This window comes from Acartia tonsa, chromosome 14 (assembly GCF_053477335.1).
Source record: "Acartia tonsa isolate MP-2025a chromosome 14, ASM5347733v1, whole genome shotgun sequence".
Taxonomy (NCBI): Eukaryota; Metazoa; Arthropoda; class Copepoda; order Calanoida; family Acartiidae; genus Acartia; species Acartia tonsa.
The window spans coordinates 8754722-8781154 of record NC_137273.1 but is presented as its reverse complement, the minus strand read 5'-3'; the positions used below and the strand labels follow the sequence as shown (position 1 = coordinate 8781154).

Here is a 26433-nt window from a genome sequence, read left to right as displayed (position 1 = left end):
CATATAATAAAGCCCAAACGATATGCTTAAAAAGAAATATAGTAATAGGGCAATATAAAATAAATGAATAGTTCTCCAATTTTCTTAGTAGCTGGTAATTATTTAAGGTTGATAGTGTTGGAGTTTGTTTAGACATCATTGTCATGTCCATCCATTTTAAGACTAAAATTATATTTGGCTATTTGTTATTTTTGACTGAATTGTTTAAATACTATATGCATGACTATAATTTCGATACTATACTATATTATAGATTTACTTTTCTTGGATTTATTTTTACAAAACGTTGAGCGGTTTCCATCAAAGTGCCTAGTCGAGAACAGAACTTCCCCCTTTATTCTGTAATAAAATTGAAAATATGTAAAGGGCGGAGATTGCTTTTTTGTGTGTTTTTTACTCTAGATCAGATTAGGGTAGGTTATTTTGTATTCAGGGTTACTTTACTCTACAGGGTTAGGACTTCCGAAGTGTTTTTAGCCCTCCTCCTTTTTTCAATTTACTTTTTAAACAAATAGAGAAAGGAGGGGCTGAATTTTTTTTGCTCGCTAAGAACTTTTGTAAAAAATCTTCCTAGTAATGGCTTTATGGGCAAACATTTTTTTGGGTGGAAGGTCTGGTGGCTATCGAGATCTTAGACTACAAACAAACATCATTTTACTTTTATATAAGGATAGCAATCAAAATTGTAATTCAATGTGTTATTTTCGAAGGAATTGCATCTGTTTTCATAAAAAAATTTATATATATTGCTGTACTGCTTTTGGATAGAATTATCTTTGTTTTGATATATTTATGTCTTTGTAAATATAAAGTGACATTTTGCATAGAGAACTTTCGGATCTACTGCAGTTCACGGTAAAATATTGCTGGTAAGCAATATTTCCAAAAATCTATGAATTTTAAAGGCTGCTAGCTGCTAAACAGCTGAACGTACAGATCATGCACGCACTCTGTTTTAGGCGGCATAAGAAGGCCTACAAATAATTTGGAATAGCCATAAATCAATAATGCATAATTATCTCGCAGTGCAGATAAATGCGCGAAAAAGACCTATTTTACACGTTTTTTCTTCAGTGAAGCTTTCCCTGTGCATAATTGGATCTTGGCTATTCCAGATTATTTGTAGGCCTTCTTATGTCGCTTAAAATGGTGTGCGGGTATGATCTGTACATTCAGCCGTTTGGCAGCTAGCAGCCTTTAAAATTCATAGATTTTTGGAAATATTGCTTACCAGCAATATTTTACCGTGAACTGCAGTAGATCCGAACTTTCTGCTAAAATGCAATATTCTTTTTATGCCTAGGTGTATACTTATAAAAATTTGCAGAATTTGTTACTATAACGTGGGAACATTATATATTCAGAACAACCCTTTTAGAGGCGTAGCGTAAGAATACACTTTACTCAATTATTTCCTCATTATATGAATAAATAACCAGAAAAAATCAACAACTCCCAAATAAAACACTATCTATTCTTTCCATTAAAAAATTTTCATATGATTAAAATTTAAAATTATTTGTTTAGCATAATACATTCAACTGGAAATATTGTCAAATCAAGCAAATTTATTAATTTATTTGTAAGAAAATGTCATAGTTAAAAAATAAATTTCAATTATAAAAAATAATTGAAATTTGAATACAGTGGCTTGCGGAAGTGTCAACATTCACTATAAAAATGTTTAAGATATATCTGCCTTCACACTTTTTCTCTTCTCAAGGCTTCACAATCCCTATTAAATATCTGTGAACGCCACTGAATAAACACAAAGCCTTTGATTGCCTGGTATTTGTTTGGTTGTTCTAATTTTAAATAAGGCATCCACACACTCTTGAATTTTATTTTTTTACAGTGCCTATAAACAATGGCGTCATAATTGCCCACCATTGGTCAATTACAATGTATACTGGTCTGCTATTGGTATTTTAATCTGTGTATCGGGCCATCGGCATATCATTGGTCATTTGCCACTTTTAAGGCACTATAAACAATCATCAATCATGACACATTACAAACTGTCCCAATTTTGTATAACTTTTGCGGAACATGTTCCAATTACGTCATATTTTTCTTTCCCGAAAAAGAGAAGGGGGGAAGAAAATCTCTAAAAAAGAGATGGGGAAAACCCCCTTTTCTCCCATCTCTTTTTTCTTCCCCCCTTCCCTTCCCTTTTTTTTCTTTCCCCTTTCCCTTTTTCGGGAAAGAAACATATGACGTAATTAGAACATGTTCCGCAAAAGTTATACAAAATTGGGACAGTTTGTAATGTGTCTCAATCATTCATTTGGACATGTTCTTTTAATCAAGTTCTTAGAAAATCTGCGAAAAATTGTATCATAAATTTATGTTTGATTCGCAAATTTTATGTACAAAGACCTTGTATTGTCAATGCAATTTTATATTTATTACTTTTTTTGTTAAAACAAGGATAAAAATCACTTTTTCAAGAAAAAAATTTAAAAAATAATTTTATTTTGTTATGGTTGTGATTGTTCCAATTTGTATATTTGAATGGGGAGAAAGTGGTTGCAATATTGTTATCCAAAATATCTCACAAGGCATAGATCTAGAAAAAAAGACTAAAACAATCTTAGGAACTACAAGGAGATTCATAATGTCAAACGCTTTGCCAAGTTCAAATTGTCATAAATTAACAATTATCATTCCTAATAGGTGTAATTTTGCTTAAAAGCAGGGTGGTTTCCCTATTCAAGAAATGTTTATACAAATTTACAAAAAAAATCAAATTTTTTAATTGTTTGTTGATTTTTGGCCAAAGGATGTTGTCATCCTTATATATTTGAAATGTTGAGCTGTTGTTTCTGCACTACTTATGCACAAACTTGTTCTTGCTTTTGACTGTTGGACAGTCGAACATCCAAGAAATATCCAAAATATAAAGTTGTAAGGTTTTTGTACCTGTAGCTTGTATTTTCGATAACTATTCAACCGATTAATTTTTCAACTCTAGGGAAGCATTTGATAGGTCATGGGATGGTTTTAGGTGGTGGCTTTGAAAACATATCCACATGGATGGTAGGGGTGCAACTGCTAGTCCTATTATATAAAGTAGTAAGCTTTTTTGTCTGTATCAAAGGATCTCGCTAACCGTTTAACCTTTATAGTTCGCCTTTACAGTGGAGCTTTTTATAGGTCTATGGAAGGTTTTTAACTATTATTGGATGAGGGTACCACCGCCATCCCAAGAGGAAACATCCCTATAAAAAAACGAAAATAATTTTTTTAAAACTAGAATTTAAAGTGGAGTGGGTCGACTATCCCCCATGCCCTCCAGTGGCCACTAGAGACCTCTAGGGGCGTAGCCGCTAGTGTGATATAAAGTAGTAAGTTAGTTGTCTGAAGCTAAAGATTTCAGGAATTGCTGGTCCCCCTTGGTTGTACTTTTTAGGGAAGCTCTATAATTGTCTTAAAGTGGGTTTGGGGTATTTTTCTGGCCTATACCTGCATGCCCTAGTGGCTAGGGGCGAAGCAACTAGTATTTAAAAAAGTAAACTTGTTTGTGTAATATTTACTGGTGTATATAAAAGTGATATTATTTTCTCATAAAGCTTTGCGCATCCTGTAAAGTACAAAATATGTTCATTTAATCCAAAGCGTGTTTAGGGGGGGGGGGATGTATGGCAAATTTATGAAGTGAATGAATCACCCTCTTGATTTAAAACTTATCTTTACATTATTAAAGCCTGTACGTACAAGCACAGTGAAGCATTTTGCATTTTGATTAATTTTAGTAAGACAAGGATGACAACGTCAATAAGTAGCGAAGTACAAATAAACCATGGATGGAAATACGAACAAGGTTATTTTTAAAGCATTTGTGATTATTCAAGACTTTTTAGAGAGAAAATCACAAAACCTCACATAATTTTTCATTATTTAAATTATTTATATTATGTAGCATGACTGGCAGCCTGACAGAAAAAGTAAATTGCAAATTGGATGCTCATGTGTACAGGGAATCTTCACAATAAATCAGTCATGTATCTTCAATAGCAGCCGAGAAAATCACATTTCTACCATTGCTTTATGGACTAACTGAATGACGGACGGCCAGACAAAGTAAATCATTGAGTTGCTTCGCTAGTAGATTAGAGAGTATAATTAGATTGACAAATATTGATTTTTTATATTTTATAATTCCATTTAATTGTAAAAATTTAGAAAAATACTAAAAAAGAATATATCTTTTCAGGAATTTCACAATTGTAAGATTTATTTTAGAAAGTTTTTTATAGTGCCTATAAAAAATGACGCAAAACTGACCTACCATTTGTCAATTAAAATGTATACTGGCCTGACATTGGTAATATAGTCTGTGTATTGGCCTATCATTAGTCATTTGTATTGTAGGACGTCATTTTTTATATCAGGAAGAGCTTATATAAATTGTAGTTGAGTACAATCCCTTACACACATAATACTAAAAGTATAATAAATGTTGGTATAATATCCTTATATGTTAGCCTTACCAAAAGCCTAAATAAAATGGCAAATATTCTCAAACATAAGGCCCTAGGACAAACACAGGAGTGGCAAACGTCAGAGTAGACATTTAACCTAACCTAACCCATTTTAAACCATTTTATAGGTTCTGTAAAGCCCTAACCCCTGCGGGGGGCTTATTTGTATATTCAAGTCTTAACTAACCTGTATATAGTTACTTCATAACTTCATTAAAATGTTAATTGTTGCCTTAACAACCTTAGGGACTTTTATTAAATTTAGTTCAATTATTTGAGTGTTCAAACGTTTCACTAATTGTAATCTACAAAATGTGATTTTGTGTACATCATTGGGTATTACATCAATTAATCGGCCTTTGTCATATCCCTTTTGATCCCTGACTATAACAGGATATGTATATACTAGCGGCTACGCCCCTAGAGGCCTCTAGTGGCAATTTTTATTCAAAATATCTAATTAGAGAAATAATTGGTTTATGTGTCTTTCAAGTCTCTTTTTTGGAAAGGGTAATTTTTTTCTAGGGGCGATTTCTCTTGGGAGGGTTGTGGTACCCTCCCCCAAAATAGTTATAACCTTCCCGGGACCTATGAGAAGCTACCCTGTTAAGGAGAAACCGATCGGTTCAGCGGTTAGCGAGATCCTTCGGAACAAACACACAAACACACAGACAAACACATAGACATCCTGTTACTTTAGTATAAGGATATGGTAAAAATGTATTTTGAACCAGTCTACCAAATATATATATATATATATAGTGAAAATGTTTAATGTTCATTACTGCACCAAGTTTTAGCGCAGCAAAAATGTTGTCGCAAAACAGCTAAAGATTTAAGTCAAGATTTGAAATATGACAGAAATATAAAATTATTAAATTTTTACATTTATAATTGGATCGAACGGTCAGAGAACCCAGGGATAAGACAATGGCTGATAAATTGATGTACATTTATAATAATGATACACAAAATACCCCTTCTGTAAATTAGAATTAGTGGTTAAAACATTTGTGCACTCAACTTAATGAACCATCCTAAAATTTCAATATAAGTCTCTAAAGTTTTTCAGAGAACCAATAAGAAAACGTTATTATAATACTTTGGGGACTAGTGTAATAAACAGCCCAATGTCCCCTTCCTCCCCGTATAGAACCACAAAATTGTTCCTTTAAAGCTTAGATTTTCTATAAAAAAAACATTATAAATCTTTGTTAATTTGGGGGGCTTAAAGATTGATTTTTTTTGGTAATTTTGTTTGAACACCCAGCGCAGTATTTTTTTTACCCTTTTTTCTTCCTTGTTGAGATTAAGTTAGTTATCTAAATTTACTTTCAGGTTAATTTAATTATATACAAGAATGCAGTTTTAGTCGTTTTTAAAAGCGAAGCTTTTCTATAATTAGGGTCGGTCCGTCCGTACATCCGTCAGTCCGTACGTGTGAGACAGATAGCTTTTTTCGTTAATTTAGACATGTTAGAATGTCCGTACGTCCACTTTAAACTTGTTGATTTTTTCCTTTTTTAACAACAAATTTTTATGTGATTTAATTATCTGATTGTTCTGATATTTGGTATACTGTTTCCTGGGACAACAAAGTACAATATTATGAGCAAAGCCACTCTGTAATCAAGTCCTAAAAATGTTAGTATGTCCATAAACATTATCCTCTATCATGAAGTTTTTCAACAAATTCACTCACAATTTTGCTTTGACTCTTATTCATTTATATTCTGATTATTCAGTTCTGACACTATACAAGTGTTAATGTCCGTTTGTCCTATCGTTTCAGAGCCTCGCTTTTATTCATGTTGTCATACTTGTTTCATTGCATATCTTTTCTATAAGTAAAAATGTTTGTCTGTCTGTCCTTCTTTCCTTCGGTCTGTCTGTAATGGTGCTTTCTATTCGGTTCTCTGTCTCATATAAATACACTGTCAATTCAAGTAAATTCATTATTTAATTTCTCTCCCTCTTTTTTTCTCTCCCTCTCTTCTCTTGTCTTGACTTTTCTCTATAATTTGATATATGCCCTTTGCATGTTTAGCCTTTAATTTAAAACAGATTCGCCTCTATTTTACATGATCGTCCATGTTTTTTTTTTCACATTTGCCTCATTAATTATGAAGTAAATTTCGTTTCTGCATTTTTCTTCGCCACCAAAAATATATAAAACACTCAAAATACGCCTTTTCCTCATTTTGTATATCTGTCTGTATGTATGTTGTGTATTTTTCCTACTTGTATACTTCTTTGATATGATAATGAGAATTAAGCGGCGTAGTCAATTTATAAGTAAGGTTTGTACATGTGTCCGTTTGTAAAAGTAATAATTCTAATATGTCCAAGGTCTTAAAAATTTGTAAAAAGAGGATACCACCAAAAAAACATATGTTTGTATGTATGGATTCTCTTCCCTTCTACAAACTAGTTCAAACAATCCTTTCAAGGACCTAAAGGAAGCTTAGCTGTAAATGATTACCATATCGGATTGTTATTTAACGAGATGTTATATTATAGACCCTCACATACTCTTACTTTAGTATAAGGAAAAAGATTAAGACTTTTCGGACTTTAAAAATGGTCAGATTTCTAAAAAGAATCCAGCCCTATAAAAGTAATGATTCCGTACTGTGTCGCTTTATATCCTTAGCACAACCTTGCATTACAAGGTGGCCAGACATACTAGCTATTCTACACTGGGAAATCTTAGCAAAACACCCTAACTTATTAAAGAAATAAGAATGCAATTGTTGGGTGAATTATCGTAACTTTACAAACTTTCTCAAAAATCAGCCATGTGACGTCATAAAAATGAGGGATATGAGAGGAGAAGTGGAAAAGAAAACCCCTAAAAAAAGGGGGATAATTCCTGATTTTTATGACGTCACATGGCTGATTTTTGAGACACTTTGTAAAGTTACTGAATTATCATATGTTTTGTTAATTGTTTATATGGTAAAAATGTTCCATTTAATGCTATAGGCATAGTATTTGCAAGAAATTTTATTTAATTTTCTTTTAAATTGTTTGTGTTTTTTTTCTTTTCAAAACATTTTACAATGATTAATTGTGGGACTTTCCCTCCAAATGCTCGTCAAGCACTGAACCCCCTATCTCTTTATGAAATATATTTAAAAGGTTGTTACACTGTGAGGCTACATAAAGGGTGTTAAAAAAATAACCGATCGCTCACAATTTGAACCACCATAAGTACTTTAAATCTTGGAGATGGACCCCATAATGTATTGAGTTTTTTTTGGGGGGGCATGTAAAGACCTTTCTTTAGACACCTTAACAAGGTTTCTAACTCAATCTATGCCAATTTGACATAAAAAAAGACATTCACATCCAACTTTGAGGCATGACAGCTTTGTCTATTCCTAGTTCTTGTTAATTGCCAGGTCATACTTTTTAATGCCAAATTGGCTAAGATTGTGTTAGAAACCTTGTTAAAGTGTCTAAAAAAAGTCTTTACATGTCCCATCAAAAACTCCAAAAATTATGGGGTCTATTTACAAGATTCTAAGTACTTATTGGGGTTCAAATTGTGAGCGATTGGTTTTTAAAAAGACAAATTTGTAATAAAATATGCACTTTCGGCGTAGGGCAAATTTGTCTGCAAGGGTTAGGTCTTAAGCTCTAGGGCTCTGGAAGGGTGAGTAGATTCAAAATTCAATATTGTTTTCTCATTGTCATTGCTTGGGCATGAATTGTATTATTTTTTTTTATTAATTTTAGACCAAAACATTAAGGTTTTTAAAACTACAGTAACTTAACTGCGAATAGAGGCAGATTACCACCACATACAGAGATCCATATAGGCATCTACCGCTACTTTAGTATGTACAACATTTTAGTTACACTGCGGAAATGTACTAATACATGAGAACACTACAATTTTATATATTTTTATTACATCAGTCATTTTTAGAAGCAATACATCTCTAAAACTGTAAATTTGTAAGGTTTTTTAGGGGTTCAACGTTGAGATTTCGCTAACCAATTATCAGATTGAGTTCTCTATTTTAGAGATGCTTCGCTGAAGGTTACCATGCATAGGACTTCTAGACAAAGGTCGTGCAATTGTTGTTGTTGTTGTCTGTTGGATGTTATACTACGTTCCTTTTTAAACATGAGATTAGCTGCAAAATGGTCAGTGGTATATATATCCACTAGCGACTTTGCCCCTAGCCTCTAGAGGCTTGCCCCAAGAGGTAATTAATGAGAAAAAAAATTAAGTACCTGGTGAGAAGCTCCCACTCCACCACTAATTTTAAATAATGAAAGAAAAAAAATTGGTGGGGGGGATTTTTTCATTTTTAGGAGGGTTAGGGTTGTCCCACCCCCCAAGAAAATAGCTTAAAACCACCACAGGACCAATAGATGCATACCCTGAAGAGTAGAATCCGATCGGTTCAGTGGTTACCGAGATCTTAAGGGACAGACGGACGGACAGACAGAAAGACAGACAGACAGACATCGTTCTACTTTGTATTATAGATTGATTTGGGTTCTACAAATAATATCATTCTTGTTTTTTCTCTATATTACATTATATTGCCTTTTCATTTTTCAAAATTGACAATTTATTTTTTAATGTACAAAAAAAGTTTTTGATAAACGGGAAAAAAGCAAATAGAAAGAGTTTAAAAGAAAAGTTTTTTTCGATTCTATACTAAAATATGACATTAAAATGTAATTACAATAACGTAATGTCTTTGATTTGTTGGTCATGGCCCCTTTTATTAGAGTAAATGCCTTGCCAACACTCAATATTAATATTATTATACCCGTTTTTGGATAGTTTTGGGCTATTTTTTCTGCCCACTCTCTCTCTATTCTAATATATCTAATACAGAGACCCCTTGAGGTTAGGGGCCCAACAGCTAGTTCAAAACAATTAATAGACCTATAGAGAAGCTGCTGTAAAAATTTAATGGTTAATGGTTGATGATATTACTGAGCTATATGGCGACAAATAAAAACTAAAATTGGATCGTAAAAGAAGTTTATGTTTCCTATACTCAACAAGGATGAATATAATATATATCATCAGAAAACATATCATTATCCTTCTTTTATCCTTTCATTGAAGATTTTGTATCACCTTGAACTTAAATATTCTAAACAAGGATGACAACATCCATAAGTTAGCTCAAAATTATGGATGGGTAGGCACTCGGAAAATGATTCATTGAGCAGTGTCATATAAAATAAACATAAAAATATATCACAAAAACTATAACGTGAAAATCTAGGAATCGATCTAGCACCCCAACCAATAAACAAATCCCCCCCAAAATTGATGGAAGTATGCAGAATGTGAACTTATTCAATCCCTGAAAATTTCAGCCGTCTATCTTGAATAGGAATGAAAACTTAAAAATACAAGGAATCGATTTAGCATCTCAATTAATTGACAAATCTTAATTAAACTTGGTAATACTATGAAGTATGTGAACTTATTTAATCCCCAAAAAGTATAAGTTGTCTATCTTGAAAAGGAGCCTATAAAATTACGTTTACCACCAAAACATTTAAGACGGAAATATGGACGTACAGTTTATACATTATATACAGCATGACCCTCGAAAAAGTATTTTTAAGCATCTGCAGCCCATATTTCTCAATGAATTATCAAAAAATGTATATGTCCTTGTTCTCTGTAGATTTCCACATAAGTAGATATAAAAATATTTTTTTTACATCAATTAACAGCTGTGATTTTTAGAGCCAAAGTTTTGAAAAAGTGGCTGAGGAAAAAGTAACTTTTCAAGAAAAATGTTTTTTTTTAAAAGTGAAATGACGTGTTTTCCTCATAATTTCAATACTTTTTATAAAACTTATATAAAGATGTTTCCAAGAAATTTATTTCATGCTGAAAGCACTTTTTTCACTTGCTCTAAAAGGCATTTTTAGATTAGTGTAAATTGCAAAAACACCCCTACATAGGAAATCCTATAAAAAATAGTAGCAAATTGAAAGTTTACATAAACAGAAATCAAACACTTTTTATTTTATCAAAATAAGTTAAAAAAACAAAAAGTTACAGCTACAAACTTTTATTAAACATTTAACAATTTAAATGATTTTTATGTGTCTTAGATTAATTTGATGAGTGGGCGTGAATTTATTGGTAAAGGTGGCGATAATCCTTCCGGTAATGAGCATAAATTGGGGAGGGGTTTATTTAAGGTCATATTAATAAGTGGGAGATATTATAAGATTTGAGGGAAAATGGTTATAAGAAAAATTTATTCAGTAAAATTTGAAAAGTAGTTTTTAATATGTAAAAGTAACGTTTTTTAATGCAATAAAAAATGTATCAATTGTAAACTTGCTCTTCTTTCTTATTTGTTTTTTAACTGGTTGATAAAAAGTAATATACTAATAAAAAACTAAGAAATATTTAGCAATATCCAGTTTCTCAAGCACTTTTTCCAAACTTTGGCTTTAAAAATCTCGGCTGTTAATTGATGTAAAAAAAAATATTTTGATATCCTTTGATGTAGAAAATTATAGAGAACAAGTACAGTACAGAACAGAACAGTACAGAACAATATAATAGATTTGAAATCTGCATAAAATTTTAAGGTTTTTTTTTATAAAATTCGTTTTTTATATAATTCTTTATTTAAAGGCGCAAATACGATTTAAGTTAATTAATTTTGACATCTGTGATTGGTGGATTGAAAACTATCTGCGCTCTGATTGGAGAAGCTTAAGTGTCGTACATCATTCAACCAATTAGAGCGCGGGTAGGTTTCAATCTAGCTTTCCTATTGGTCAAAATAAATTAACTTAAATCGTATTTGCGCCGTTAAATAAAGAATTAAATAAAAAACGAATTTAATAAAAAACCCTTAAAATTTTATGCAGATTTCAAATCTATTATATTAATTAAAATTCCTTCAAACTTTTATAGTCTATTAGACACTTCATGATGTATTTTTCTTTATGCGGATTGAACTTGAGCAGGTAAGGATTCTTAACCCCCAAAACCCCCAAATGGGTGATCTGACCAAAACCCACTTAGGCATCTACCCTAGAACTTTTCCAGTACATTTGCTGGTATAGCTCCTAGGATAATCAAAGGCACGGTGCAGGATGGATAGCTGGCACATATGGTCTCCCATACGATATGTATAAACAAGGATGACAACATCCATAAAAGCAAAGCACTAAATCGGTAGGACAAACGGACATTAAAACTTGTATTGTGTCTAAACTGAATAATTAGAATATAAAAGTATAAGAGTCAAAGCAAAATTGTAACTAAATTTGTTGAAAAACTGCTTGATACAGGATAATGTTTTTGGACATACATACATTTTTAAGACTTGTTTATAGAGTTGCTTCGCTTATAATATTGTTCTTTGTTGTCCCAGGAATCAATATACCAAAAATCAGATCAAACGGATAATTAGATCACATAAAAATTTGTTGTTAAAAAAGTAGAAAATCAACAAGTTTAAAATGGACATACGGACATTCTGGTAATGATTATAGAGTTGCTACGCTTTCTAAATCGTACCTAACTACTAAAGGAATCATAATGCAAAATTTGAAATTGATAGGACAATTCTAACATGTCTAAATTAACGAAAAAAGCTATCCGTGACGGACGGACGTACGGACGGACGGACCGACCCTAATTAAAGAAAAGCGTCGCTTTTAATAAAAATACAGACTCTACATGGATAGAAGATAATCGGATAGAAAATATTAAGTTTTGCTTGCAAAAAATATGACTTTGCGTAACTGTCAAGCCCTAAAGTATATTATTTAATATTTATGATGACAGGATATTAAATAGCTGCCGAGCCCAGATGTGTATATATATAATTTTCAGGGAGGGGGGGGGGACTTTAGGCTGTTTATTAAACTAGTCCCCAAAATAACATAAGGGGTAAGGTTGTGTAAAATCATCAATTATCGGCCATTGTCTTATCCCTTTATATCCCTGATAATCTCAATGTTTATGATGACAGTGTATTCACATATTTTAGAATTTACTCCGTTGCAATTTTCTGGAAAATATACTACGAAATCAAGACTGTAAAAATCAGTAAATCTCAAAGTGCGTGCACATAATTTTGACAGGGAAATGGGGGGGGGGGGTGCAAAGTTTTACCCTCCCTTATCTTAAAAAATAGCAGAAGGAGGTATATGAACATTTATCCTCATGAGTTTAACGGAAAGTGAAGTGGACTTGCAAGTTACAATCCCTAAATTTCAGGCATGAACTTTTTATAGCATTATACCTAATTGTCATAAGAATCAACAATAAAATGCTAATTGACTAAGACTACTTTGTTCTTTGAGTCTTTTTTTAGAAATAAATCAAATAAATTTTGATGAAAATTTTTCAGAAAGCTTCTCAAATTATCTTCCTTGTTATATTTCCTAAAAAAATACCATTGTATTGATGATACCTTTTCAAAATGCATCTTTCTTCAGAATAAAGGAATATAAAATATGTGTAAAATAATATACATTTAAAAAAAAGGCAAAATCTATTTCGTAATTTTTTTTCTTCTCTTATTTGATCTAAAATTGTTTAAATAGCCTCCATTTTTTCTGGAAGACAAAGAAAACAATTTTCATGTAAAATGTCAAAAAGTTTTAATAGAGTTAAAATGGGGCAACTAACATTCAACCTTTTACAAATTTAAAAATCAGCTGGAAGTCCAAACCTAACCCAAAAATGGCAATCCCTCATCAAAAAATGAATCTTTAAACGGATTTAAATTTGATGTTTACTCAAAGCTACCAAGCCCTGGCGAGGCGAAGCTGGGCTATTTATTTGAGGGATTTTGACCTTTTTTTTTTTACCCCCATTGACGTAGGTCGTTTTAATCATCCATAACCCTGTCTAAGTTTCCCTGTCAATTTTGCACAAAACATCGAACTGGGAACAGCCATAAAAATGTTTAATTTTTGTTTCCAATTTCCTGTGTTGCTCCTGAACTGCATATTTAGTGTGGCCATATAAAGTAACACAAAACTGCACAGAAAATAGCAAATATTCTGTTCATATTCATGGATGAAAATCCACGAAGAATCAATACAATCTTTTGCGCTCCATGCTAGTAAACAATTTCATCAGATTCCCTCAAATATTTTGCAAAAATATTTTTTAAATGCTTTGTTTTATATTGTTTTAGGTTAACCAATTGATAAGAAAGCCCTGCTGGTATAGTTTTCTGTTGGACACCCGCAAGAGCAATATTTTTTGGTTTTTCTTGTTTATAATTGAAAATAAAAAAAGGGTTTGGGGGAGAGGACAAGGTAAAAATATCAAAATCACTAAAAACATAAATGCTTTGTTTGAAACCTTGAACCTTGCATTAGCTGACAGACAAAAGAACACATAGACTTCTAGGTCAGTCTCACGAATTTAATTTAAGATATTTTTTTACAATTTTGTTAGGACACATTTCTAAACAATGCAGTGTTAAACTTTTAAGGCTAAAATAGTATAATAGATAATAAAAGCTTTGTTCAGGAATAATATGTTGCATTTTTATTAGCTAATCCACTCTTTAAATAACCTTTTCTGTAAATATAAGATACTTTTCTCTCTCTCTCTCAGACAATTTTCAATTGAATGATGTTTCAAATAGGTAATAGGATGGTTTTAGACTATTATTCTACTACCCCCACCCCTCCTAATACAGAGTTCGATGTTAAGGGATCGGTAACTTTTTTATATGATAACATAAAATAACAAAATATAATAAAAGTTATCATAAACCTAAAGGAAACATCACTGTAAATAAGAAACTGTATTAGTTCAGCGGTTAGCAAGATCCTTCGCTACAGACAAAAACATATTCTCTTACTTTTATATATATATATATGTAGATACTCGCATTTTAAATCTTTACCATTAACTTTTTGGTTTTGATTGCATACTGCATAGTAGCTCTTGCACTAAAAATTAAAAGTAATATTTTTAATACCATACAGAAGTAGAGTCGCAAACAGACACTCTCTCTTAGATTTTAGATGAGGTTCGCTTTTTAAAAGCGAAGCTTTTCTATAATTAGGGTCCGTCCGTCCGTACGTCCATAACGGATAGCTTTTTCCGTTAATTTAGGCATGTCTAAACTGACCAAGCTAAATTTGCTTGATTCACTTCACTAAGAGACAAAATGAATTGAAAATGATTGCTAAAATCTTCATGTCTTAGAATAGTGTAATTTTTTTAAAAATAGGTTGAAAAACATACTAACTTTAAAATATGTTAGAATTGTCCAATCGATTTCAAATTTTGCATGGAGATTTAGTAGTAAGGTACGATTTAGAAAGCGTAGCACCTCTATAATCATTACCAAAATGTCCGTACGTCCATTTTAAACATGTTGATTTTTGTACTTTTTTAACAACAAATTTTTATGTGATCTAATCATCGGATTGATCTGATTATTGGTATATTGATTCCTGGGACAACAAAGTATAATGTTATAAGCGAAGCAACTCTATAATCAAGTCCTAAAAATGTAGGTATGTTCATAAAAATTATCCTGTATCAAGCAGTTTTTCAACAAATTTACTTACAATTTTGCTTTGACTCTTATAAATTTATATTATGATAATTAAGTTCTAACACTATAAAAGTGTTAATGTCCGTTTGTCCCACCGTTTCAATGCTTCGCTTTTATGGATGTTGTCATCCTTGTTAAAAAGCATATAACTACGTATTAGGTTTTACATATTTTCAATTTTAATCTAAAAGCCTACATGTAAAATTTAATGATTAATTTGTGTATGTTAGCTTTATAGCAATATTTTAGTAGATTTTCAGATATACTTCAGTCCTTGGTCAAATTTTATATTCTTTTAATAAAGTAACAGGATCTGTGTGCGTGGCTGTGTACCAAAGGATCTCGTTAACCGCTGAACCGATATGTAACTTTTCATATCGGTCCTGTTTATAGTTTGGGGGAGGGTACCACCTGAAAAAAATTACACCTTCCTAAAATTTCCCCCTTCCCCCGCCCAACAAATTAAAATAAAAAAATTGAACCCAACCCCCGTAGCCGCTAGTATTGTCATAACTTACATAAAAAGGCCATCAAATAATCATAAATTACCAAGGCCTATACTAATTTTCAAATAGAACATGACTTAAGCAAACGCACGCTAAATGTTTTTGTGCGTTATTATGTCTTTGCTAAAATGCAGATTTTGTGTGGGCCTTCTTTTGCCAGGTTATACGATGTGGAAATATAACAAGGATGACAACATCCATCAGTAGCTAAGGATAGCATAATCATATAAGGAATTACAGATTTAAATAGCAGGTTTTAAGTTGAATATAATAATTTTATAGAAAATACATAGATGCAGCAAATAGTGCCTAATAAAAATGACGTCAGATAATGCAAATGACCAATGATAGGCCAGTATATATTTTACCATTTGTCAATTACAATGTAACTGGCCTATCATAGGTCATTTGTATTGTAAGATGTCATTTTTTGTTTAGGATCTATTTCCGCTTTAAATACATGACATAAACAAGTATATTTTTCAGCTAGGGATCCCTTTTTAATTTTGACAGATTTATTTGCCTAAAATCCAATCTAGGGTGATAAACTATCCTGTTATATTAAGTAGTACCTTCTCTGTCCGTAGCGAAGGATCTCGCTAACCGCTGAACCGATATGGTTCTCATTAACTATACTTTTCTTATTTTTGAAACTTAAATTAAAAATGAGGGAATTGGATGTCGACTTCCTCCTCCCCACCTCAAGTGCTCCTAGGGGCTTCTATGGGCGTAGCCACTAGTTGTCAATAAGTTATGAGAATGAAAAGTTTTAGAAAAAAAATTTCAATTCTGTAAATCGGTTTAAACCTGTCTTTACGTCAGACCTTTATTCAAACAGTAGTTTTAGCACTCCAGCAAAACATTTAAACAGAAAGATAGCCTGTTCGTGTGTCCGTCTGTAAGAATGGAAGATAATAAATGTGATTTTCTCGGCTACTTTTTAAGATAGATTTTGTTTCTTATGATCATTGATACTAAAATGTCTTTGGCCATTAAATTGATGTACATCCCCAATTTGGACATTTGGACACTCAACATAATAAACCAACCAAACAAAAATCAATGAACTTCTCAACGTTTATACGCCAACGAATAGAAAACGTTTTTATACAACTTTTGGGGACTAATGTAATAAACAGCCCATATTTCCATCCCTCCTGGGGGTTATATACTTAACTGTATAGTAAGAACATTTTTATAACCTCTTAACTGAGTGATAAGTAGAAAATTATTCAAAATTGGTCCCAGAATAAAATATCAGGTGTTTTATCAATATCGCAGAAAAATACAACCCATCTGTAGATTGAAAGTAATGATTGAAAAGTTTAGACACTAGTTTGGAACCAGCCAATCACAATTGGATGACAGTTACCAAAGTTTATCAGCCAACAAATAAAAGATTGGGTACCAGTTTAATGTACCAGATTTTGATGTACAGTAAAGTGATACTCCCAGCTGGCTAAATAAAGAAACCCCCTCGATACAGCCCTATGCTATCACCTTCTGGTAAATCACTTGACCAAATAAATGAGGTCCATATGAGTACCCTAATTGAAGACAAACATTAAAAATGTGGAAATAGTGAGCCAGTTCTTTCACTTAGATATCCTTACAGATATTCGATAAGGCGCTTTGACACAAAGTACTTTATTGAGCAATGAACCCCCTCTTATTTTTAAAAAAAGTGGATGGGTTGGGGTTGGTAGCCCAACAAGGTCAGGGCTTAGCATATATATATTCACAATTACCTAGTTTAAAATTAATTTTTTAAAGGTTTTGACAATGCTGTTTCGAACCAACTTATCATTATTCAATGAAAGTAATTTAAAAACTTTGGGTACCTGTTTAATTCAAATTTGAATGTCCATCAATCCCTTCACACGTTTAGGTACTCATTTTCTATTTTAAGTTTGTCAGTTATAATAATACTAGCGGTTTCGCTCCTAGCCTCTAGGGCTTTGCCCCAAGAGATGATAAAAAAAGTTAAGGTTAAATTCGTACAAAAAAATAAGAATATCTAAAATAAGTATATCTCCTACTAAAAAAGGACCAAGGATATCTCCTACAAAAAAAAATGGGGGGGGGGGATTTTTTTGTTTTTTGGGGGGGTTAGGGGTGTCCCACCCCCCAAGAAAATAGCCTAAAACCTCCACACACCAGTAGGTATATTCCCTGAAGAGTAGAATCCGATCGGTTCAGTGGTTACCGAGATTTTAAACTCCAGACAGACGGACGGATAGACATCAAGCTACTTTGTATTATAGATAATTGACTTGCGGTAGTGATATTTAACCGGTAGAAATAAAGTGTGTCAATATTTCAAGAAGTGCGAACCTTTTAAAATTTAACCATCAAATTTTTTCAATAAATTTTGTATGTAAAGAAAAAATATTACATGTATATTAAGGTAAAATAATAGAGGGGGAATAGGTTAATAATTGCGTGTTCCAACCCTGAGGACCTTGTGCCGACTTTCAATTGGGTCTTTGAAAATAAACCAATCGGAATACACAGCCGAGTTGCTACATAAGAGCAGAAAGCAATTTGCTAGCAGACGAAAAAGGTCCCCGACTATAGCCATAAGTTTCCAATATATTCATTAATCTCTATATAAAATTAACAAGATGTCTATGGGTTTGTTTGTCATTCTGTACCGAAAGATATCGCTAACCTCCTACCGATATAGTTCTCATTTACAATGTATCTACTCATAATTCCATATAAAGTTTAGAACTGTTTTTAGAAGGGGTTCCACCACCTTTCCATAAAAATCACCCATAGAAATATGAACCCTTCACCCCCCAAAGATATTTTCTTATTATTTCCATTAAAATCTAAAATCTAAAATGGAGTGGAGATCGACTTACCTTTCGAATTAATTTCATTTATTATTTTCTTTCATCTTTAATATTTTAAGTTAAAAGAAAATCATTTCTATTAGAACTTTCATATATATCCTACAACACAAAAATTTGTGTCGTTTCGTCCTTCTATTTTGAGTAACTTCTATTTATGACTAAAGATATAACCAATTTTTAAAATAAGATAAAAAAATGGAGCAAAACGTTAAATCGTGTATTGTTACATTGGGTGTAAATATAAAACTAATAATTACTGATTAAATATATATTAAACAGATATTCTAACGTAAAATATTAAAGTCGAATCATTATGTGTAACGTATATATGAAGAGAGAGAAAAAGAGAAGGAGCGAGAGAGATAGAAAGAGAAAGGGGGGAGACCGAGAGCGAACGGGGGAATGAGAGAGAGAGAGACAGGTTGGGGGGGGGGGGGGAGTGAGAGAAAGAAAGAGAGAGAGAGAGAGACGGGGGGGGGGGGGTTGTACATAATGAATCATAGGCATTCTAATTTTATTACAAGCTGAATTTTAAGAGATGATAAAATGAACATTTAATTGAAGAATAAGAGAATAAAATTTGTAAGGCATAGAGCGATAGTATTTAACGCCATGGTGATAGGGCTATCAGAACTATTCGTTAGGGACGTACGGATGGACAGATCAACCCCCACTGTAGAAAAGTTTATCTTTTAACAAGAAATAGATCATTAACATTATACAACCCTTTTACCCCATTTCCTTCCCTCTTACTGGATAAATTAACTGACCAATAAATGAGGTCCATACTGTCAAGCTATAAAGGGAATATTAACACAATTTTCAGCCATTGAATAGCAAATGAAAAAATTACTTTTTCCTCTAATCCTAGCCAACAGACGAACGGACGGACATTTTGAATTATAAATAAGCAATTATAATAACAAATGTCTATTATAATCTTGATTAAAAATTTAACCAATTTTAACTTAAATGAAAGTACAGATTTTTAGCGGGAAGGGGGACATTGTGTTGTTTATTACACTAGTCCCCAAAGTTTTATCATGACGTTTTCTTATTCATTTGCTGAACAACTATGAGGACTTTCATTGAATTTTGTTTGATGGGTGAATTAATTCAAGTTGCCAAAAGTTTCAAGCAATAATTTTGTGTATCATCATTGGTAATGTACATTCATTTATCGATTATTGTCCCTTCATGTTCTTTATTCTATTAATAGCTTTGCTACTTACTTTGTTACTAGCTTTGTTGGGAAAGTTTATAACGATTAGACTATTCTTTCAATCTAAGTTGCATATGTTTTTTTTTGTACTGACATGACTTACAAGCTTCAAATACTTTTAATAATATTTGATTTTGATTGTTTTGTTCATCCAAATAGTGTCTAGACTTTTAAACTAATAATTTTAATCTACAGAACTGCTGTCGTGTCATAAAAACATTAAAAATTTTCCAAAGCTAATGCCATGCTCTGATTGGACAAGAATGTCCTAGTTAAAGATTAAAGAAAATCCAATAAAGAGAAGAAAGATAAACACTTTATAATTCTACATTTTTATATATTTTGTCTAACTTTTTTTCTTGAACATCTTAAAGTATCGATTCATGATAGGGAGGGAGGGGACATTAGGCTGTTTGCTACACTAGTTCCTAAAGTTTTCTAATAATGTATTCTTATTTGTTGGCTCAACAACTTTGGGGACTTTTATTGAATTTTGTTGGTTGGTCAATTAAGTTGAACGTCCAAACGTTTGAACCACTAATTGTAATCTACAGAAGGGGTAATCTTGTGTATTATAATTAGGATTGTACATCAATTTATTGACTATTGTCTTATCCCTTTAGATCCCTGCATTTATGATATGTCGGTCTTACACGATTAAAAATGTAACATAATTGTTGTTTAATTGGTTTGTGATTCGGTTGTTAAAAGCGAAGCTTTTCTATAATTAGGATCGGTCCGTCCGTCCGTCCGTACGTCCGTCACAAACGGATATCTTTTTTCGTTAATTTAAACAGGTTGGAATTGTCCTATCGATTCCAAACTTTGCATGATGATTCCTGTAGTAGTTAGGTATGATTTAGAAAGCGGAGCAACTCTATAATCATTACAAGAATGTCCGTACGTCCATTTTAAACATGTTGATTTTTTACTTTTTAACAAAAAATTTTAATGTGATCTAATTATTCGAATGTTCTGATTTTTGGTATGCTGATTCATGGGACAACAAAGTACAATATTATAAGCAAAGCAACTCTAAAAATGTAAGTATTTCCATAAACATTATCTTGTATCAAGAAGTTTTTCAACAAATTTACTCACAATTTTGCTTTGACTCTTATTCATTTATATTCTGATTATTCAGTTCTGATACTGTACAAGTGTTAATGTCCGTGTGTCCTATCGTTTCAGAGCTTCGCCTTTATGGATGTTGACATCCTTGTTTATCTATATCAAGCTTTCTAAATGTACTGTTTATGTATTTAGTTGTAGGAAGTAAAGGTTTTGTCATAAATAGATAGAATTTGGAATTTTTACAATTCGGCTAAAATAAATCGGAATAAATCAGCAATTGTATACTTCCAAATGCACGTCTGTTGTAATTGTATAGGAAAATTACAATTCATCCCTTTATTGCACGTTCTTTTTCAAGAAGTCCTAACTGTAAAACGTTTTACTGTAGGTAGCATTTTTAACATATTTAGTATAACGCATTGAAAGATTATAGAAATGATGAAACCTTATCCTATTAATACAAAGCGTCTTTAGAGGTCGGACAACAAATTTGAATTATATTATTTCTTTTTTATATATCATCTATTACTGGATATAGAATATACGTGGATATTATGACAGTGGAGAAATTGTCGTCAATTTAGTTTAATAACATGGAACTCATTCATTGGTCAGTTCGTTTATCTCTTAGTAGGTGAGGGAATGGGGTAAAGGGGATACATGAGGGATATCGTTATTTTAGCCTGCTGCAAGTTTCATTTTATTAGAGAACATGAAAAAACTAGTCTAAGATCCAACTAATAAAATGCCTATTTCTTTATAAATTAATTTTTAATTTCTTTCTGTTTTGTAGGAAATCAAAAAGGTTTCTAGGTCTATCATGGGTAAAAAAATAAGCAATAAGCAAATTTATGCCAGTTAATATCTATTCATCGAAACGTATAATAAACAGCTTTCCGCGTTGCCTGTATTTCACCCCCACTTGCCTATTTAAATTAACAGGAATGTCAAAATTTTCGGGTTTGTTTTCAATCGCCCTCTCCCTATGTATAATGTATAGTAAAGACTTGTGATCGGTATTATAAGCCTCTGTTAGAAATAAGTAATATGTGAAATTTAAATAGACATTATTTTTATATCTGGATTTGAACCCAATACAGTTTCAACAACCACATTTACTCTTTCATTGCCCTTTCCTTTAACCGTGGATTCTAAAGAATGTAGATGTCAGAAACAAAATTTTTGTAAAGATTCTTTTAACAAAACTTTTACTCATCATTTTATATGAAGATTTATATTATACCATTTATTTTCATTTTATGTCACCAGATTTTGGAAAGTTTTCATTGTAAAATTATATTTAGTGGCATTAGATGGAGAAAGTAATCGGATAAAGTATCACAAAAATCGGCCATGTGACGTCACAAAAGTAAGGGATTATCCATCTCCCTCATTTTTATGACGTCACATGACTGATTTTTGAGACACTTAGTTCATAAAATGTAGAAACTACTCAGAAGTTACTGTGGACTATAAATTGTAAATAAAAAAACAATTATAATAAACAAAAGTTTCCCATTTGTAGATTAAAAGTTTAGAACCAAACAACAAGAATTCATTAAAAGTACCCATTGTTTTAGGTCAGCTAACAAGAGATGATTATAAAAACTTTACGTACCAATATGATGTACGCAAAAGATATTTTATATCAATCAACTTTTATTTAAATGCTAAAACTTTTAGCAGTGTTTCGGAGCCGGAGCCGGGAGCCGTAGAGCCGCAATATTTTGCTGGAGCCGGAGCCGTAATTTTCGTTAAAAAACGGCTCCGGCTCCGGACTAGATAAATAAAGAGATTTTTATAAATTATAATTTGGTAACCCTGTTTTGTCATGTGCAAATGCCCTTTTTAAGTTTTTCAAGTCCATTTTTATCAAAAATTAAACTTTTAAAACCTTTAAAAGTCAAAAATATTTTTTTTTATGTCGAGTTTTTCTTGATTTTAGGTCGGAGCTGGAGCCGGAGCCGCACTTAAATCAAACGGCTCCGAGCTTCGCCCCTAGCCTCTAGCTAAAGCTAAAGATCTCGAGAAACGCATTTCCGAAGTGGTTGTTCTTTTGAAGGTAGCTTTCCCTACCCTGGAGGCTGGGGGCGAAGCAGCCAGTTGTTAATAAATTCATCAGCTTAAAAATAAATTTTTGTTTTACTTCAGTTTCAAACTATTAGAGATAGATTAATCAATTACACAAAACCAGTCGAATTTGATAAACCAATTTCTTATTTTAGATTTTAAAAGAAAAAGTAAAAAAATAAATTTTTAGGGGGGCGAAAAAAAAATTTGGGAGGGGGGATTTTTCATCTTTTGGGGGGGTTGGGGGTGTCCCATCCCCCAAGAAAATAGTTCTAAACCTTCCCGGGACCTATGAGAAGCTACTCTGTTAAGGAGAACCCGATCGGTTCAGCGGTTGGCGAGATCCTTCGGTACAAACACACAAACACACAGACACACATCCTGTTACTTTATTATAAGGATAAACGAGATTATAATCAAACTTGTAAAAGCAATCTTAATCTTTACAGACAAAGTTTAATTCAAAGTTTTATTAATTAAATAATCAAATTGAAGTTTTACATTAATAAGTATGACAACATCCACAAAAGCGAAGCTCTGAAATGGAAGAACGAACGAACATTAACACTTGTAGAGTGCCAGAACTAAATAAGCAGAATATTAAGTCTATACAAATTTTCTATAAATCTATAAATAATTTTGACAAGCAAGAATTTGTTGTCAAAATGTAAAAAAATCAGATTGTTTTAAATGGACGTACGGGCTTTCTGGTAACAATTACAGAGTTGCTGCACTTTTGAAATCAATCTAACCTATTTAAATTAACGAAAAGAGCTAACCGTTACGGACGTACGGACGAACGGAGGAACGGATCAAGCCTAGTTATAGAAAAGTTTCGCTTTTAAAAACATTTAAATCGTTAACTAGCAACTAATAAACATCTATTAAATCTTTGCATTGAAACCGTCTATCGCAAAGAAATACCCTAGTTTTATAGAAGCTTCGCTTTAAAAAAAATATATTAAATAAAAATCTCTTTTTTATTTTAACAATCTTTATTACATTTGTACTATGAAAATAAATTAAGAATTTGAGCTAAACATTTACACAAATTATAATACACGTATCATATATTAAAGTAAATAAATCTTAAAGAATTTTAATTAAAAAAATAAATATTGATTATCTTACATAAGAAATAAATATTATTTCTAATATACACTTGGCATCGTATTGTAGACAGCTTTCCGCGCATACCAAAATGAAAAACTAGTTTTGCTTGTCCCGAGGGGCCGAAAGCCCGGGATAATAAAACTGCTATTAAGTAAGGCTGGGAACCGCTTCTAATTTTGAAAAATTTTAATTTACAAGTTTTATTTTCAACTAAATTAAATACCCATAGAGACATTTTAGGAACAGGTTACTTTTTTTTTTATCTAACTCTCGCTTTCAGTGAACTGAACTGTAACTGACTATCTAGTAGCTGGACAAAGTTTCTCAAAAATTAGCCTTGTGACGTAAAAAATGAGGGATTATCCATCTCTTTTAGAGATTTTCTTTTCCACTTCTCCTCTCATCTACCTCATTTTTATGACGTCACATGGCTGATTTTTGAGACACAATGTCCAGCTGCATTATCTATCGAAAATGAAAGACTATATAGTGTGTATTTACAATAAATATTTACTAATTAACGCAAGGATTCAATCATATGTGAATAGGCTATGAAATCTTCAAAAAATAAAGGGACTTGGCATTAATGTACTAAACATTTTCAACATTTAAAAGAATATTATCATTAACACCTAATGCCACTTTTTTTTATAAAATAAGAATCTTAGTCTAATTACTTGTTATTTACTTTTCCTAGTACAAAAACATTATCAACAATTATCTAATGCTTTAATAAAGATTAGGTGATGTTAAATAGATTTATTCAAGTGCCCAGGATTTTGCCACCAAAAAAATTTCACAAATATTACCAAATATTAGTTGATAACTCCTTTTTCCAACATTTATCAATTATAAAACAATCTTCCAATGAGAGCATTCCTAAGTTGAAATGTACATTATGTGAATTTCTAAAAAATATGATGTGTGCCTTTGTGCTATTTTATCAACAATCTAATTGATTATCTATGTGTATGTTACCTTTTCTTATAGAAAAAAACTACTCTCCAAGGCTTTTGATATGATTGGTATAGATGAATATTCAATTAGCCAGTACCACCCAAGCCAAGCTCCTTTTGTATTTGCTCATATGTGAGCTCTGATGTCTTATTCTGGCTGGTTCCACCTTTCTTGTACAAGTAACATGTTGTATCCCAAATATCTTTTCTAAAAATATGTAATTTTTGTTTTACAAGTTTTAATTATTCTTATAATAGCTTGGGATAGGTTCAGGTTTTGTTAGCTTCAGAAATCTGTAATCTAGAAAAACTTATTTTAAAATGTATCTGTCAAGTGGAAAGATTTTCATATTTTTCGCTTTGCCTTAAAGACTCATAAGTTGCAGGAAGGAACTAGTACCCAAAGTTTTATGAAAACATTTTCTTAACTGTTGGCTTAACAACTTTGGGAACTTTTATTGAATTGATTGATTCATTAAGTTAAGTGTCCAAACGTTTCAACCTCTAATTGTCTATAGAATCAACAAAAGTGGTAATTTTGTGTATCATCATAAGGAATATAGACCAATTCATCAGACATTGTCATATCCCTTTAGATCCCTGCATAAGTTGACACATTTGTAGTATTTTCAGAGATCAGGGGTAAATCTAAATTTAAATTTGAAAAACAATCTTAATTTTATAAGTATTATAAGGATTTGCTCTTTTATTAAGGTTTTCTATTTTCCAGATTTCTGTAGCTTATAAAACTTTAACCCTGACCAACTATATTATTCAAGTGATTTTGATGATTATGATTGCAAAGGTGAGTTTCTAAATGCCAGTATTTCAAAAGTAATCATTTGTTAGAAATTCAATATGCCTAAAAGTATATTCAGTATCTCTTTCTGAAAATAAAGAGATTAGGTGACATTCAGAAAATTCAATGATTTTAAAATTTCACAGTTCTAATTCTTTTTATATATAAACAAAATGATTATAAAAAGTGTAAATTTTAAGCATATGAAGGAAATTGAAAATTATTATTATCAAGCTCAAAATACTCAAAATGCATCGCCCATATTCATATCAAAACAAATGAAGTAAAAAATGTAGTGCTTCATTTTAAGTTGCTTAATAATTCTGGTTTCCCATTTCCCTTAAGTGCTCAAAAGTTTCACCTTATTTATATTCATTTTGTTTCTGAATACTCAATTTTCACTTAAAATAAATTTGATTAAAATGATAATAATTTCAATTCATTTTAATATCCAATGATTTCTGTAAAAATATTTCATTTTTCACAAAAAGTAATCATTTAAATTTATCTACTGTCTCTTTTAATTAAATAATATTATTATATTATCCAAAAATTCTGACAATCTGTTCTAAAATATAACATTAGTATTTTGCTACAAGTATCTAGAACATGAAAGATAAATAAAATTAATTGAAATCAGGCTCCAACTCCTAGTCCCAGTTCTCTCTGTATTTGTTCATAAGTGAGCTCAATACTCTTGGACTGAGTTGTTCCACCTTTCTTGTACAAATACACAGCTGTGTCCCAGATATCTCGTCTTAATAGATAAATTTATCAAGGGTAAGTGGGTCAGATTCA

The 26433-nt window shown here is 31.6% G+C and overlaps 2 protein-coding genes across 2 annotated transcripts in view; one reads left to right on the top strand and one right to left on the bottom strand.

Moving 5' to 3' along the window:
- LOC145306408 (uncharacterized) overlaps positions 1–26433 on the top strand; it is a 458128-nt gene that overhangs the window by 91401 nt on the left and 340294 nt on the right. The window lies entirely within an intron of this gene.
- Positions 26121–26433, bottom strand: part of LOC145306301 (uncharacterized) — a 34587-nt gene continuing 34274 nt past the window's right edge. The window contains exon 9 of the mRNA XM_080148382.1: positions 26121–26392. Coding sequence (XP_080004508.1) covers positions 26272–26392 — 121 coding nt within the window. The 3' untranslated portion in view covers positions 26121–26271. The remainder of the gene's footprint in view (positions 26393–26433) is intronic.